The sequence below is a fragment of the Ctenopharyngodon idella genome, chromosome 23 (assembly GCF_019924925.1).
Source record: "Ctenopharyngodon idella isolate HZGC_01 chromosome 23, HZGC01, whole genome shotgun sequence".
Lineage (NCBI taxonomy): Eukaryota > Metazoa > Chordata > Actinopteri > Cypriniformes > Xenocyprididae > Ctenopharyngodon > Ctenopharyngodon idella.
The window spans coordinates 9,570,591-9,586,383 of NC_067242.1; the positions used below are offsets into that span (position 1 = coordinate 9,570,591).

At 35.3% G+C, this 15,793-nt stretch overlaps 3 protein-coding genes across 3 annotated transcripts in view; 2 read left to right on the plus strand and 1 right to left on the minus strand.

Moving 5' to 3' along the window:
* The window catches only part of LOC127506253 (dynein axonemal heavy chain 5-like), a 37,866-nt gene extending 31,755 nt beyond the window's left edge, over positions 1-6,111 (minus strand). The window contains exons 1-15 of the mRNA XM_051882543.1: positions 6,030-6,111; positions 5,845-5,946; positions 4,650-4,836; positions 4,190-4,355; positions 3,975-4,068; positions 3,568-3,666; positions 3,226-3,407; positions 3,007-3,126; positions 2,715-2,916; positions 2,538-2,633; positions 2,238-2,408; positions 1,967-2,056; positions 1,702-1,857; positions 1,286-1,425; positions 473-624 (exon numbers count right to left, since the gene is read on the minus strand). Of these exons, the coding sequence (XP_051738503.1) occupies positions 473-624; positions 1,286-1,425; positions 1,702-1,857; positions 1,967-2,056; positions 2,238-2,408; positions 2,538-2,633; positions 2,715-2,916; positions 3,007-3,126; positions 3,226-3,407; positions 3,568-3,666; positions 3,975-4,068; positions 4,190-4,355; positions 4,650-4,836; positions 5,845-5,946; positions 6,030-6,074 (2,002 nt within the window). The 5' untranslated portion in view covers positions 6,075-6,111. The remainder of the gene's footprint in view (positions 1-472; positions 625-1,285; positions 1,426-1,701; positions 1,858-1,966; positions 2,057-2,237; positions 2,409-2,537; positions 2,634-2,714; positions 2,917-3,006; positions 3,127-3,225; positions 3,408-3,567; positions 3,667-3,974; positions 4,069-4,189; positions 4,356-4,649; positions 4,837-5,844; positions 5,947-6,029) is intronic.
* Positions 1-15,793, plus strand: part of LOC127506258 (acid-sensing ion channel 1C) — a 225,187-nt gene that overhangs the window by 205,992 nt on the left and 3,402 nt on the right. The gene's annotated exons all lie outside the window — the stretch shown is intronic.
* Positions 11,445-15,793, plus strand: part of LOC127506254 (epidermal growth factor receptor-like) — a 30,471-nt gene continuing 26,122 nt past the window's right edge. Inside the window, exon 1 of the mRNA XM_051882544.1 lies at positions 11,445-11,741. Within this exon, the coding sequence (XP_051738504.1) occupies positions 11,630-11,741 (112 nt within the window). The 5' untranslated portion in view covers positions 11,445-11,629. The remainder of the gene's footprint in view (positions 11,742-15,793) is intronic.

The following is a 15,793-nucleotide window of genomic DNA, read 5'->3' on the forward strand; positions in this document are numbered from 1 at the left end:
CTCTCCTAAGCATTATAATGGTAGTGAACAGGGGCGGTGTTTTGAAGCCCAAAATAAATGCATCCATCCATCCATCCATCCATCATAAATTTAGTTAATAAAGGCCTTCCGATGCAAAGCGATGGGTTTTTGTAAGAAAAATATCCATATTTAAAACTTTATGAAGTAAAATAACTAGCTTCCGAAAAAGATCTGAAAGAAGATAGTCATTCACCTACGATGAGGTGAGGGTGAGTAAATCATGGGATAATTTTAATTTTTGGGTGAACTATCCCTTTAAGGGGAGTGATGCTGATATTTTGTTATTTAATGGAAAGAAATTCAGATATTTTTTAAATTGTTCAAATACTTTTTGGGGCCTCTGTAAACATTTTCCATATTAAAATTAGCATGGATGATGAAAGGTTTTAGGACAACAACTCCGAACTAAACTTGAACTGATCTAATGTAATTCATGCAATAACTGTTTTACAGTAGTCAATATTGAGGGATGTCCATGAGAGAATGGTCAGTCCAGGGTAGAGGGCAGTCTTCACAGATGAGATAAAGGGCTTCATCGGGGACTTTAGCACACTGGGTATGTTGCTGACTGTTGTCGTAAATTTCCTCAGCATCTCCTGTAATCTGAAACCAGTGAAATTCCACTTCATGTTAATAAAAGTATTAACTTTACATTTTAATTTAGAACAATAATGTATGCTTGTTTGTTGATTTTATTACAGTAGCTTTGTCCCAAAACCGTATGTGATGCCTCGCTGTCTAATGCCAACATACATCCTAACAATCATAGAATCACTTACAAACCTGGGGCCGGATTCACGAAAATCTTGGAAAAAAGTTATGAAAATTCTTAAGATAAATTCTAAGGAGTTTGTAAGAATGTTCCTAAGTGCAATTCTTGAAGAATTCTTAAGTTCTCAAATATTTTCTTAAGAACATTTTTGTACAGACTATTTTCATACGACTATTCTTATTCTTAAGAATGTTTTGTGAATCCAGCCCCAGGGGCTTAGAAATTATTCTTAAGAATAAAATTAAGAATATTTTGTATTCTCAAAAACTTTTCTTAGAATTTATCTTAAGAATTTTCTTAACTTCTTTCTTAAGAAGATTTTTGTAAATCCAGCCCCTGATTTGGAACTCTTCATAAAATACGTTGCAACTATACATGCTATATAAATCGTGCTTCTTTGTGCAATATTTTTTGCATATATAAGGTGAAAATTACTGGTGTAATATGATCACTGTAATTTTAATGTAAGGTAAATCTCTTTTATACACTCACTTCTCACGATACTCCTTCAGCTGAGGTTGTTTGGTAGCCATGTTGCGGATAACATCAGGTACATCAGCACCCCACTGATACATGTGATTTGCCTCCTGCAATACCTCCAGGACCAGAGGGTCAAGATTCACGTAGAACACCTAGCCACAAATAATGTAAGATTTAATTACAGAATCCATAAAATAAACTTTTTATGTGTTTATGAGTGTGCAGTTTGGGTTTTACACATAACAAATTCAAAATTAGAATTTGTAATTAATTTAATTGTTTTTAAAACAAACAAACAAACAAAAAACAAACAAACAAAATTAACAATTAATTAAGCTGCATACATTCACAGTACTGATCCATTTTGCCAAAGAATATTGAAATTCTGGCTTAAAGTGATAAACTTGTACTGAAAAGTAGATGCGAACCTTAGTATTTGGGTGTCTGATCAGCAGTGAAGCTTTGAGACCATGTAGTCCAAGATCTACACCTTCAGCCCAAGCTCTGTGATGTATCATTTCATACTCCAGGAGCACGGCAGCAAGTCTGTTGTACGTTTGAATAATCTTCCTCCTGTCTGGCATCTAAAGGTCAGGATAAAATAATTGAGTTTCTTAAAAGATCTTTTTCAGGCACAAACTCCATTCAAATAAAAATAAATAAACTGTGTTCTGTGTTGTCTTTGCCAATTACCTGCAAAATGTGCAATTTGTCTTTTAGGATTTGCATTGGCAACTCAATTTTTTTAAATAGATGTTGTGACCATGCAATTTTCTTTGCCAACTGCAACAGAAAATGTAAAACACTATTAACGTTTTAGTTCCAGTAACACAGCTTTCTTGTGTTGGACATTCTGCATATACTGCATGTAAAATAAGTTGTTTGCATGTATGCAGCCTTTATTAAATGATTTAAATATGAATAAGAGCTGAACAGTTTGCTAATCACTCAATAAGGAACTTACAGGGGTCAGATGAAAATAATTTGGATTGTCCTTCTCTCTTTGGTAGCATTTGCGTACAAACTCAAGGTCATATTCGTACCGTTGCAGAACTACCATATACTTCTGGTTGAGGTCCATTTGTCTGCCCACACCATTCTCAAAATTGGACAACAGGTCAAGGGCTTGCTCAGTCTGTGGGTGCAGTAAATAAATTTCATTTCAGTGTAGGAGGAATATATTTACGCAATACTGGTCATGAGCTGTAATGAATGGGTCAGTCATTCAAATGTTCAATTAATAATATAACTCAAATGGCCTTACAGTTACTGGTTTTTGAAGCCAAGTGTCAATCAGTGCATCTAGAGACTGATACAGGCCCTGGATTTGATTTCTGAACTCAGTGTAGTCATTGTCAAACTGAAAGAAACATAATGTCATATGAGAGATGGTTCATGTCTGAGACTACATCGAAGAATATATAGCAATGAGAGATCTTACGTCCAATTTGCGATGGTCAAGCACATTGTAGGTCTTGGATTTGATGCTGGTCACAATCGTTTGGTAGCGCATGTATATTTTCTCAACACCTTCAACTTTCATAAACTGCAGGCCTGAAAAATCTTCAAGAGTTATGGCTATGTCTGTTATCTTCTCCAGACGTTTGCAAAATGTGTCAAACTTTCCGAAGATGTAATTTTCACTGTTGGTACAACACAGTAGAGCTGAGTTAAGAAACTAAATATGGTGTCAATTTGATTTAAAGTTGACTTTAAAGATGTGGTTTACAGACCTCAATTCAAATTGCTGTTCAAGAGGGTTCTGGTTTAATTTCTCTTTCATTTGGTGGAAGCATTGCTGGTACTCTTGGTTCAACTGAATACATTCTTTTATCCTCCTGAGCAGTTCCTTTCTATTAGGGAGTACAAACCAATGTATTTAATCCATATTCAAACTTAGAGACAGAGTTCTACAGGCTAAGAACTTTAGCAGCATTTTACATAAGACTGACCTGTCCAAGTCCCAGACTTTCGTCACCCCTTGACAGAGATAAGCCTTGCTTGTGGTCACCATTTGATTAGTGACCTTCACAAAGAGCGATGTCATGTGTTCTGAGGTGTTGTAATATTGAGACACACTCTGAATCATGTATATGCTGTTCATCAGTTTAGGAATGTGTTTCAGCATGGTAGTCTGAAACAAAGAGAAAAAAATATATACAGTATAACTAAAATATTCTAATGCAACTGGTGCATAAGTTAAAACTGTGACCCTTAAAGTGTCCCATAAATGGCACTCTTGGTTACATAACATTTTTCCTGAAGAATGTAAAGTATACAAATTTTGAGCTTACTGGAGTGCTTTTTTCCAAAAGTTCAAAGAACTTGTCCAGAGTAGTTAGATATTTCACATTATCTTTAGCCTCATTAGACACCACTGTAATCTTTGCATCCTATAGACAGAAAACAGCATAATACCAACCACACGTTAACCAGTTATTAAACGTACAATGTACAACCGTTCTTAACAGTTCTAAGATTCTTATTCCAGTAATTTGAAAAAAATCTTTTTGAAAAATATATATTTTAAAAATGGTACAGTACTGTGTATTAGTTGTACTGAATTTAATTTGTTGATATTAATTAAAAAACAAAAATTACCAAACAGGATCATTTTCATTACAGTACTACAGTAATGAGAGTGAGATTTGTTTATATATACAGTATATATATATACACACTGATCATCTACTGAACTGACCAGTTCTCTCCATTTACTTATTGCCTTGGACTTGGCTGCATTTAATATACCAAGGACCTTCTTCACATAAGGGTCCTTGATTTCATCCAAGAGGCTGAAAAACATGAATACACAGTAAATCTAATAAATACACATATAGATGTATAAGCACTAGATTAAATACCAATCTTGTATGTTAATACTGAAGAAAAAGACACTACTGGATGGCATTGTACCTGCTGAAGGTGATCAGTCTGCGCTTCCAGTGTGCCAGCTCTGCTGAGGGTCCAATATTATCTGATTCTTTCCTAATGCGTTCACTCTCTGTAAGCACTTGTTCTATCTGCTTGGCCCAGTGTAACAGCACTGTTTCTAGACCCTCTACCAGCTCAGAGTTATTAGCTTAGCAAAACAAAAAACAAAAAGGGGAGATTAATACAACAGCTAAGATTTGGGACTAGCTTGTAATTACACAATGTACTTTTTATGGTTCTTAAAAGGAAGCATGCTATTTTATGTGCACCATAAATGTGGCATTGGGAGAATTGCTATGCAATTGCTAACAGCATGTAAGTGTTAACATTTGGCATTTAGGAAACACTTCAATCCCTCTGCCTCACGTAAACATTATTACTTTGATGTCAAAAATAGTGCTATTATGATTGATTTATTTTTTTTCCATATTTGACCCTTTACCTGCATTACTAAAGTCTTCAGGCTTCCGTATGTGACTGAGATCAGGGGCTGATGGGATGTTATGAAGCTTAAACTTTTCCTCCATGTTCCTCATCCCTGAACTGACGTTACAGGTGAACTTATCCACAACTGTCAGGAAGTCTTGCACATCGGGCCCCATTTGGCCATCTTTTATAGCTCCCCAGTCCTAGAGGAAAGATTTGATTAATATGTCATGTGTTTTGATTTTGACAGTTCTGATTGTAGTCCTAGTCTGTAGTATTCCATATTCTAATAATAACTTAATTTATGTTCATAAATGCTGTATTTTGTCATTTAATTGTCACAAATTTGATTTCCTTTCATGAGATTTTCTGTTGAAATAGGACATTGGTATTTATAAATAAGGGGAAAGAGACATTTTCATTCTTGAAATTGGACAAAAGTTTGTATAGGCCTCTTTGGAGAAGATGAGTCTTCAATTCTGTCAGGACCACTATCGTCAGATATGATTGATAATGCATAGAGTTTGGATTGGCGGTATGGTTCTGCTCTGGGCAAGAACTCCCTGTGCATACATGCTGCCTAGCATTGATAAGAGCAGGGCGAGCAGCAATAACCCCCCCTAGGGTAAACAGAACAGAACCAACATATGCAGATATCATTAATGTCAATAATTTAACGTACACACATTTCAAGAATTAGTCTGATTCAGGGGAATCATCAGGCCAAATCCTGACTGATGAGAGGATGAGCTGGGGATGGAGGAGGATAATTAGCTCCTGAGAAATGTGATAGCTGCTGATAATACTGAGGAGCTTATATGGATGCTGTGATAGGCATCGTATTCCTAGAGGTTGACGCGAGTCACCTGGGAGTCAGCTGATGCGAGCTTGACTGATGTGACCTGCCAGAACTGACGCTAACGCTGGATTATTTTTCGATTTTCCAGGAAGAAAAGACTGAAATTCTAAAAGTGTATATCTAAGTTTTCCAATACACCAGCATAGATGCACTGTGATTTCATAGACCCTTTAAAACTGTCTTTGCTTTAGTAAATAGGCAAAAATGATTTATAAATGTAAAAAAATTATTTATTCAAAGGTCGACTTTGTATATTAGCCTATGGTCCAATGAAGAAAGCAATGATTTAGATATACTATACTGGCCTATTTCCCAGCATCATTCATCAAATTCATGGAATCATATATCATACCTCTTGAGACTTAAGGACTTGGTTCATGACTTGAGTAAAAAGAAACTCCAAACTGTGCAGGAGACTTGTCTCTGAGCAGTCAAGCATTTCAAAATTCACCTCCTGCAGAGAATGACAAAAGACAATCGGATGACTGATAGACGATACCAACAATCGAAAAAAACAAACAAACTTCCCACACTGACCTGCGATATGTTTGTAGTTGTTATGGCCTTGTTCGTGATTCTCATGAAAAACAAACACTGCCCGGTAAGATCCTGCAATCAGTGAGTGAAGAGAAATCCAGTTCATTGTTTTTCTCCTTAGCAACATGCATATATAGTTACTTAGTCACCCGCCATTTAGGACATGCTGTCCACCCAAAGCTACTTAAACTGCACTAATTGCAGGGACAGTCCTACTGGAACAACTTGTCTTACTGACTGGTCATGTTGTGCCTATATACATGCTGTTTATACTGCACATCATACATAATAAAAAATAAAAATATACCTTACTGATCCCAAACATTTGAATGGTATATATATATATATATATATATATATACTCTATGGTTCAAATGTTTGGGGTCAGTAAGATTTATGTTTTTAAAAGAAGTCTCTTATGGTGACCAAGGCTGCATTTATTTGATCAAAAATAATACTGTAATACTTTGAGATATTATTACAACTTATAATATTTAATGCATTTTAAAATGTCATTTATTCCAGCGTCATTACTCCAGTCTTCAGTATCATATGATCCTTTAAAAATCATTCTAATATGCTGATTTAGAGCTCAAGAAATATTTCTTATTATTATCAATGCTAAAAAACAGTTGTGCTGCTTCATATTTTTCTGCTGCTCATTATATTATCTTTGCAAAAAGTTCAAAAGAACAGCATTTATTTGAAATAGAATTTTTTGGTAACAATGTAAAAGTTTTTACATTATACTTTTGATCAATTTAATGTCTCTTTGCTGTATGAAAGTATGAATTTCTTAAAAAAAAACTCTTACTGACCTCAGGCCTTTCAATGGTAGTGTTAGGGTTTTGTTAAAAGAGCAACAATAATGGTAAAGCTTACCTTAGCCCTTGATATACGAATGCTACCAATTAATAACTATACATTGCAGTTCAAATTATTTAAAGCAACAGTGATTAATTGCCCTACGATGTACAAGTGTTGTTGTACCTCAGAAGTGCCTGTTGTGATAAACAGTTTCTTCTGTCCAGTGGCTAAATTTGAGGTATCACTCCAAGGTTGGGACTATAGAGAAATACAGGCAGGTATTGGCTTGTTAGTATCATGGCGGGTAGATGCTTAAGGGATATTTCAAAGTCACTATCAAGTTGTGTGTTTTACCAAACCTTAACTTGGTAGAAGAACATAAGACTCTTTAAACCATTGGCTGAGAAGAATTCCTCAATCATGAAGAACTGTAGAATACAAAAACATACATTTACACGTGGCAACCACATGTTCTGTGATTTTGAGCATGTCAATAGGTTCATATTTTACACACCCTCTCACTGGAAATGATTGCCTCCTCGACTTCAACGTCCGCCAGGCTGAACATCTCTGCAATGATTGAGAAGAGATACTTGTGCCGGGCATCAACAACTGCTCTGCGCTGATCTTTTAAAGTTTTGACCAGTTGAACTTTCTCCTTCTGGGCTTCATTTGTCAGTACCAGAGAGCGCTTCCCCGACACCTGAGAAAGAAGGAAAAGTCAAGTCAGATTATGTGCAAATTACAGATATTTGGCACATTAGAGGCTTTTGCACCAAAGGAATGTTTCGATAGTTCCTATAATGGTGGAAGTACCCGCTTTTTGACGTGTTCGCACCGCAGGGACTGGCACCCGCCACCCGCCATTTTTAAAAAGCTGTGTAAACACAGTTTACATATACTTACTCCACGAACGAACATACAGAAAGCTAATGTTAACGGCACTTACACATCCTCCAGTTGTTGACATTGTTGAATGCCGCGCTTAAATGAGGTAATGAGGTCGTTGTCGGCCGGCTTACATCACTTCAAAGTTCCTACTTCCAGTGCAAATGCAACCTGGAAAATGTCCTATAACTGAGTCCTTATAACTAGCCAGTGCAAAAGCCCCTATTAATTTATATGCACATAATATGTTCAGTTAATCTTAACTGAATAAATAAAATAATTATTAATAACCTAGTTTTGTTGATGGGCAAAAGTGTGGAACGCCAGACTATAAATAATGGGGGGGGTCGATTGACATATGAATCGCGATTCTATCTTCTAATAAATTTCAGAAATCGATTTTCTAAAGTGTTACACTTCTTTAATGCTACTACTAAAAGTTATTGACATTAGAGTATTATTAATCACAATAAGCCGTGAAAAAGGACTAATGCGGTGCTTGTGCTGACGGACACACAGCCGAAGCACGAGCACAGATGCCACCTCTCAGATGCATGCGATGCTGAATTTAGCTCTCTTTCACAGCTTATGGTCAAATACACACACAATTATGTCAAAACGCACATCTTGTGGAGTACTCATGTAAACACAGTCTGTTATGTCCAACGTGAACGTAAACAGTTAGGAGAAAATCGGATGTGTAACAGTATATTAGATCAGTGCATTCATTCTTAAAGGGACAGCAGCCTCATAAACTGTTGCCATCTGTTTTATTAATGTTTTAATAATCTGTTTTAATAATCTGACGTGATGCCAGTTCCGCTTTTTCCGTAAGTTGAATAGGGAAGGCGTAGGACATACAGTGTAAGCTTTTTGAAGAATATGGAAGGCGGTCTGGCGGAAGCTAGATGTTTTACTTCATAACTTGTTAAATATGGATATTTTTTTTTACACAAATGCATCGCTTCACTTCAGAAGGCCTATATTAACCCTCTGGAGCCGTGTGGAATATGTTTATGACGGATGGAGACACTTTCTTCAGCTCATACTCGTTTGGTAACACATACTGCCATTATAAAGCTCGGATGCATCAGGATATTTATTAATGTTTCTACGATTGTGTTCATCAGAAAGAAGAAAGTCATATACACCTAGGATGGCTTGAGTAAAGCTTGGGCTAATTTTCATTTGAAAGTGAACTAATCCTTTAAGGTTGAACCACTGTAGCCACGTTGACTATTTTAACAATGACTTTAATACCTTTCTGGACCTTGAATGACGGTAATTACATTACTTTCTATGGGAGATAAAAAAACTTTGAATTTCATCAAAAATACCTTAATTTGACTTCCGAAGATGAATGAAGGTCTTACAGGTTTGGAACAACACGTGGGTACTTAATGACAGAAATTTCATTTTTGGGTGAACTAACCCTTTAAATGGCATTTGTTTTATAAAATTGGGTTGACTAAAATGGGAAGAAAAACAATAATAATAAATTTCAAGGTTTACATTTTTTTCTTCAAGACCTATTAAACTGTCTGCTGCAGTCAAATAGGAAACGTAACACAAAACAGTAAACTATAATCAAATCAAATGCATATCGAATCGAAATTTGATTCAAAATCTAAAATCGATTTTTAATTGAATCGTGACCTCAAGAATCGAATCGTGAGGTAACAAAAGATTACCACCCCTAATAAATAACCCATCAAAAATAGAAAATAAAATAATAAAATAAAGATAATTACTCACAGCAGTGGTGGCCGTGGGTGATATATAAGCTGCTGTTGTTAGATTGCTGTAGTTTTTTTCCTTTTGCTCTCCAATTCTTCTGTGTCTACCGCCACCTATATTTAATATGGTAACACTTTACAATAAGTTCCCATTAGTTAACATTAGATTAATGCATTACTAACATTTACTTACATTGAGCAATACTTTTATTACAGTATTTATTAATTTTTGTTAACGTTAGCTAATAAGAATACAGCTTTTCATTGTTCATGTTAGCTTAGGTCCATTAAATGATACTAGCAGATACAACTTTTGATTTTAAAAATGTATTAGTATGTTGAAATTAATAGATTAATAAAAGTATTTTTATTATTACTTCATGTTAACTAATGTAGTTAACTGATGTTAACAAATGAAACCTAGCTGTAAAATGTTACCAATTATATAAACAATACCAAGAATCCTATTTATTAATACAAATAAAGACAGAGTCAAACAGGAATCATACCCCTTTTTATGGTGGTTAGAGGTGGTTTTACTTCTTGGTCCAGATCTGAGGACGGGGGTGGGTTTGATATATCATTATTCTCCTTTTCATTAGTTGACATAGTGCTTTCCTCCCCAAATCTGGAGCTCTGTTTCTCTTCCAGGGATATGCCAGGTACTTCTGACCCAGGATCAGCTGTTCCTTCCTCTGTGCCATTCAGATCCACAGGGTCAGAGACTTCATTTTCTGACATTTTTGTTCGTTTTCTCCACCTAACGTTAGTTGAAAGTCAGGAAATTCAAATGAAGCATCAATCATCATTCAAGGACACTTTTACACTGCAAGTATTCAGTATATAAATTAGAAAGTAATCATTTAATGTAAACATATTGACTGGTTACTGTTCATTTCTTCGTTTAAATTTAGAACCGTTGGTCAGCTGGAGTGACTTAACGGACATAACGAATATTCAGTGTTAATCAATGGGAATTTTTGGGAATTATGCCATACACGAAAACTGTACTACTTCCAATTAATTTAGGAAAATTATACGATACTTAGTCAGGTCAAGCTTAAAAGCTATGCCAAATTTGGTTGTTTGAAAGCTCTTGGTCAGTTAGAAACACACAAATGCATGTTTAAGGGACTTTTGGGGATTTCTAGTCGTCAGCTTTGACAGGCCAACATAATAACAGGGAAAATTCCATATTTTATCAATAAATCCTTTATTAAAACATTAAACAGTATTTCCTTGTTGCAAAATAGCTCCTTAATAGCCAGACGGGTTGGCTGTGTCAATCGACTAAACTAGCGAATGTTTAAAAAGTTATTTTTGTAAGCTACCAAATTAACTTTAAAGTTGTCCAAAACACATATTTAGAATAAATCGCCGTATTATTTCCCCTCTGTTGCTAATTTAGAGCACTCACCTTGACTGTGAGTCGTCAAATCTGTGAGAATAAACGGAAAGCCTGAGGCAAAGTTTATTGTTACTATAGTAACTGATGCGCGTGCAGGAGACACGCGCAAATATAAACAACAATAGAAGATGAACATGAGCCTGTCTGAAGGAACATTTCATTATTATTACATTAAGTATAGGAATAAATTATGCATTATTTTACCTGAATAATAATAATAATAAAAAAACACAATATATCGAATAAACATTGACATTTAGTCAATGCAATATCATGTTTCATAATACATTAACCTCTTAAATTGATGGTATTTGAGGGGTTTTGAAAATGTTTTGAACTTTAGAATTTTGGGGGGATTTTTTTTATATTTTATATGTGTTTTTAAATTTTGATAAACAGGCTCTGGCAAAAGCAAATTCACAAAAAAAAAAAAAAATCATTTTGACAAATTGAAACATACCTACAAATCCGTTCTGACATTGGAATTAGCAAAGTACATTCAGTGTCAAATGACATCACAAATATTACTTAATCTGTAAGTGCCTACACACACACACACACACACACACACACACAGTCAGTTGCGTCGCGTCGCGTGCAGTGAAGGTGAGCTGCGTCACGTCACAGCTGTACTGAAGCGCTCAGACACGTTGCGCTGCTGTAAGAAGAGCTAAACGGGACCTGCCGCTGGAAAACTATCCCTGTTACGAGCTACATATTGTTCATTTGTGGGAATATCTAAGCAAAAATTATGCTTTAGAATGAATCCACTGTTGAACATGAGGTTTACGAAGCCATCTCTGTTCCGTGAATCGGGAATCGTCTGTCTTGTGCTCATAAGTGCGGTGTGGTGCTCCGTTTCCGAGAGGAAAGGTGAGTGAAGTTTCAACTTTAACTGTCACTAACAAACGTCTCAGATTTAACTTATGTATTTTTCTTTATCCACACAAACATAACGCCTTTTAACACATAAGAGAAGAAAATAAGATATTTAATACATAATTTTACTCAAATGTGTCCACATTTTTTACTTTTAGTGTAAACAAACATAGATAGATATTATGTAATATATTTAATATAACAATTATATAATGCTTCATAGATCAGTAGTTCATGTGAATATGTAGCCTATAACAATATGATTGTGAAATCTAATGATTTGAAAAGCATTTGTTTGATGAGATTATAGAGCTGAGGTGACATTATTAATCATCTGTATAACATAAACTGAAGTTTTGTCTTTAACCCCAACAAGTGACCCCTTGACAAGGAGTCTTTCATGTTGCTAAAAGTGTAATTTAGTTAATTACATCTGAAACATATTTAAAAATACTTGATGAACTTTTGAGGCTGGTGACCACAGGATGAGGGCCAAGAGTTCAGCACCAGCAGATGGTATCGCTAGACAGCTGCCCCACTGAGTGGGGTCTGGGCCCTCTGTTTGTGGTCCAGTCTATACCCGAACAGACTGTGTTTAACATGCTGTTTGAGGTTTCTTGCCAGTTGAGAAATTAACAGCAGATGGGGGCTACCAACACTGTCCCAGAGCAGACCAGGCAAAAACTGGTTTTGATTCTGCATTGAAAAGTATAAAATTGACATATCTGGCTCTAAAATTGGCTTGTTGGCTTTATTGAAAAAAATCTGGATGCACACTTATGAAGGGAGTCAGATTGTTGTAATTTGATAAGCAGTACACCTTTCACACACAAAAGAGTGGTTACGTGTTGTCCAGGACATTCTGATCATACTTTCTGCAGAGAATCCAATGACGTAGACAGTACAACTCGATTAGCAGATTTCATCTGCGTTTCTGTTTCTAACAGTTTACAGACAGCAGGGTAATTACTGAATAACTAAATGTTGGGTAACAACATTGGATCATTAAATTGTAGTTATAATACACTATAATGCAGACTTGTGCTGCTGTCAGAGGAAAAGCAGTGTTCTTGAATCTATTTTAATTTTTGTACAGTACATCTTGTTGTTTGTTCTTTTGCATTTGTTCTTGCATTTCAATAGTATGGATAGATACTAACTTCACTCATTTTATCTTTGTCCCACGTCATTCATGGCCTAATGACAAGATAAGAATGATGTTTTCTAGGAAACTTTCGAGTGGGGCTGTCAATCAGTTAAAATGTTGAATTAATTACAAGATAAAACAATTAATTATTCACAATATTAGCTGAGAAAAGCCACACAATGGAGATACTTCAAAGTCAATACATTGTGGCTTTAGCAGTTTTGAAATTAAATTAGTATTTCTGACTGAATCACACAGAAAGTGTTCATGCACATTTTATAATGAATCACATCAAATGAATGTGACAACCCTATTAAAAAAAAGAGAAAGATTTCTAGAAAGAAAATGAATATTCACACCTTTTGGTTGACTACCTATGGAAGCTTGACTTTTTTTCTCAGAATTGCGAGATATAAACTCAGAATTGCGAGATGTAAACTCACAAATGCGAGTTATAAAGTCAGAATTGCGAGTTATAAAGTCAGAATTGCAAGATATATAGTCAGAATTGCGAGTTATAAAGTCAGAATTGCAAGATATAAAGTCAGAATTGTGTTATATAAAGTCAGAATTGTGAGTTATAAAGTCAGAATTGCGAGTTATAAAGTCAGAATTGCAAGATATAAAGTCAGAATTGCATGATATAAAGTCAGAATTGTGAGATATAAAGTCAGAATTGCGAGTTAATAAAGTCAGAATTGTGTGATATAAAGTCAGAATTGCGTGACAGTCAGAATTGCGAGTTAATAAAGTCAGAATTGCAAGTTATAAACTTGCAATCGCGTGTTATAATGTCCAACTGTGAGGGAAAAATTATTTTGGTGAAAAATGTTTTTTGCTCAGAATTGCATGTTATGTTATAAAGTCAGAATTGCGAGTTTATCACGCAATTCTGACTTTATAAGATGCAACTGTGAGTTTAAATCTTGCAATTCCAAGAAAAAAGTCAGAATTGTGAGATATAAATTCGCAATTGCGAGAAAAGTCAGAATTGTGAGATAAAAAGTTGCAATTGCCTTTTTTATTTTTTTTATTTAGTAGCGGAAACAAGCTTCCATAACTATCCCGTAAAGGTAAAGAGTGTCATTTATTTAAAGAAAGAAGTATATCCTGTCCAAGCAGAGACTTTCAGAGACTGAGAAGTGCAAACACTGTCACACTATCAAAACATTTCCCTGTTTGTTTAAGCATCCTGATTAGCCCTATACACAGCAACATTGGCTCCACCAATGGCGTGAGTTTGAGGCGGGACTATCTGTTTTGTGACCAATGGCAGTGTTTGAGAAAACAGTAATTAAGTATTTTTGGTTAAATTACACACTTAGCCTTTAATGACCTGTCAATTTAGGTGTGGAAAGCCTTCTGGCGATGGACCTGTGGTATGCATGTGTCAGCATAACCTGTCAGTCAGTACTGTCTCAGAGGCATCTCATACTTTGTTTCATTCCCACAGCCTGTGGCAGAAAAAAAAAGAGGGGGGAAAAAAGTTAGAATGAACACTCAGAAGGAATGTAGATACTTTTATTTGAAGCATCATTAACAGGAATGGAACAGTACCCATTCATGTGAATCTTGAATGTGGGTTTGCGTTGGTGTGGATTACTGTCCTTTTTAGATTAGAAGATTAATCGTAAGACTTCTGTTTAAATACTTGCAACAAAGGTAGATATTGTGATAGGGTTACTCTGTCACTATCTGTTCTTGCGTTTATGCATGGAAGATTTCATCATTCACAATCGTTGGCATGTACAGTCAGGCCCAGAGTTTGACAAATTATGTCACAACATTTATTTGGCACTGTTTTCTGCAGACCATTAGGCCAGAAACATACTCAACACCAGATATCACATAACTTTGGTCAAACACAAATAAGGTGCGGATTTCATACTGAACATGATGAACAACATAAAACTGGTTTGATTGAAAAACAAAAGGAAGTCTCCTTTCAGGCAAATGTAGTCATGCAAAATAATCATGATTAATCTCAACTGTGATTAATATTTTTGTACTTAAAGGGATAGTTCACCCAAAAATGAAGTTGTTCCAAACCCGTATGAATTTCTTGCTTCTGCAAAAGAAGATATTATGAAGAACGTCAGAAACCAAATAGTTGATGGGCCCCATTGACTTCCAGAGTATTTTTTCCCCCCATACTCCTGAAGTCAATGGGACCCATCAACTGTTTTGGTAACCATATTCTTCAAAATATCTTCTTCTGTGTTCAGCAGAAGAAACAAATTCATATTGGTTTGGAGCAACTTGAGGGTGAGTAAATGATGACAGAATTTCATTATTTGGTGATCTATCCCTTTAATATTCTCATGTAACTCATTTTAAAGGAATGAAAACAAAACAACAACTAAGTAACATTCAGAAATATCCAGTCATCATGCATCTGACACATACAGTATGAGCTGGTATAAATACACGCACGGTATCTGAATACGCATTCCTTTCTTAGTCCACATCCATGCGCTAATCACTAAAGGTATTCGTGTCCTCTTTCTACCCTTTCTTTTATGCTGTAATGTGGTCTAGACATCACTATTTGATCTAAATCTAATTGTCTTGAAACTTTTAGTGGACTCGCTGTTATTCACTAAAGACTAGAACAACACTCCTGTTCTCCTGCATCACACTCTCTGACCACCAGCTACAAGGGTAAATTGAATGGAAAGTAAAGTAATCAATGGAAATGAACACATAACTGCAATCTATTATTGTTTAAAATGTCAAAATAGTTTTTGTCATCCATTTAAACCTCATATTTCATTGATCTGCTAAGTGGTATGAAACGTTTTATTGATTCTCGTTTAAAATATGTGGGCAAAATCAATTATAGTCTGTGAGATGCCAGTATATTTAGTCAATAATGTGAGTCTTAGGTAGAGGTTATCTC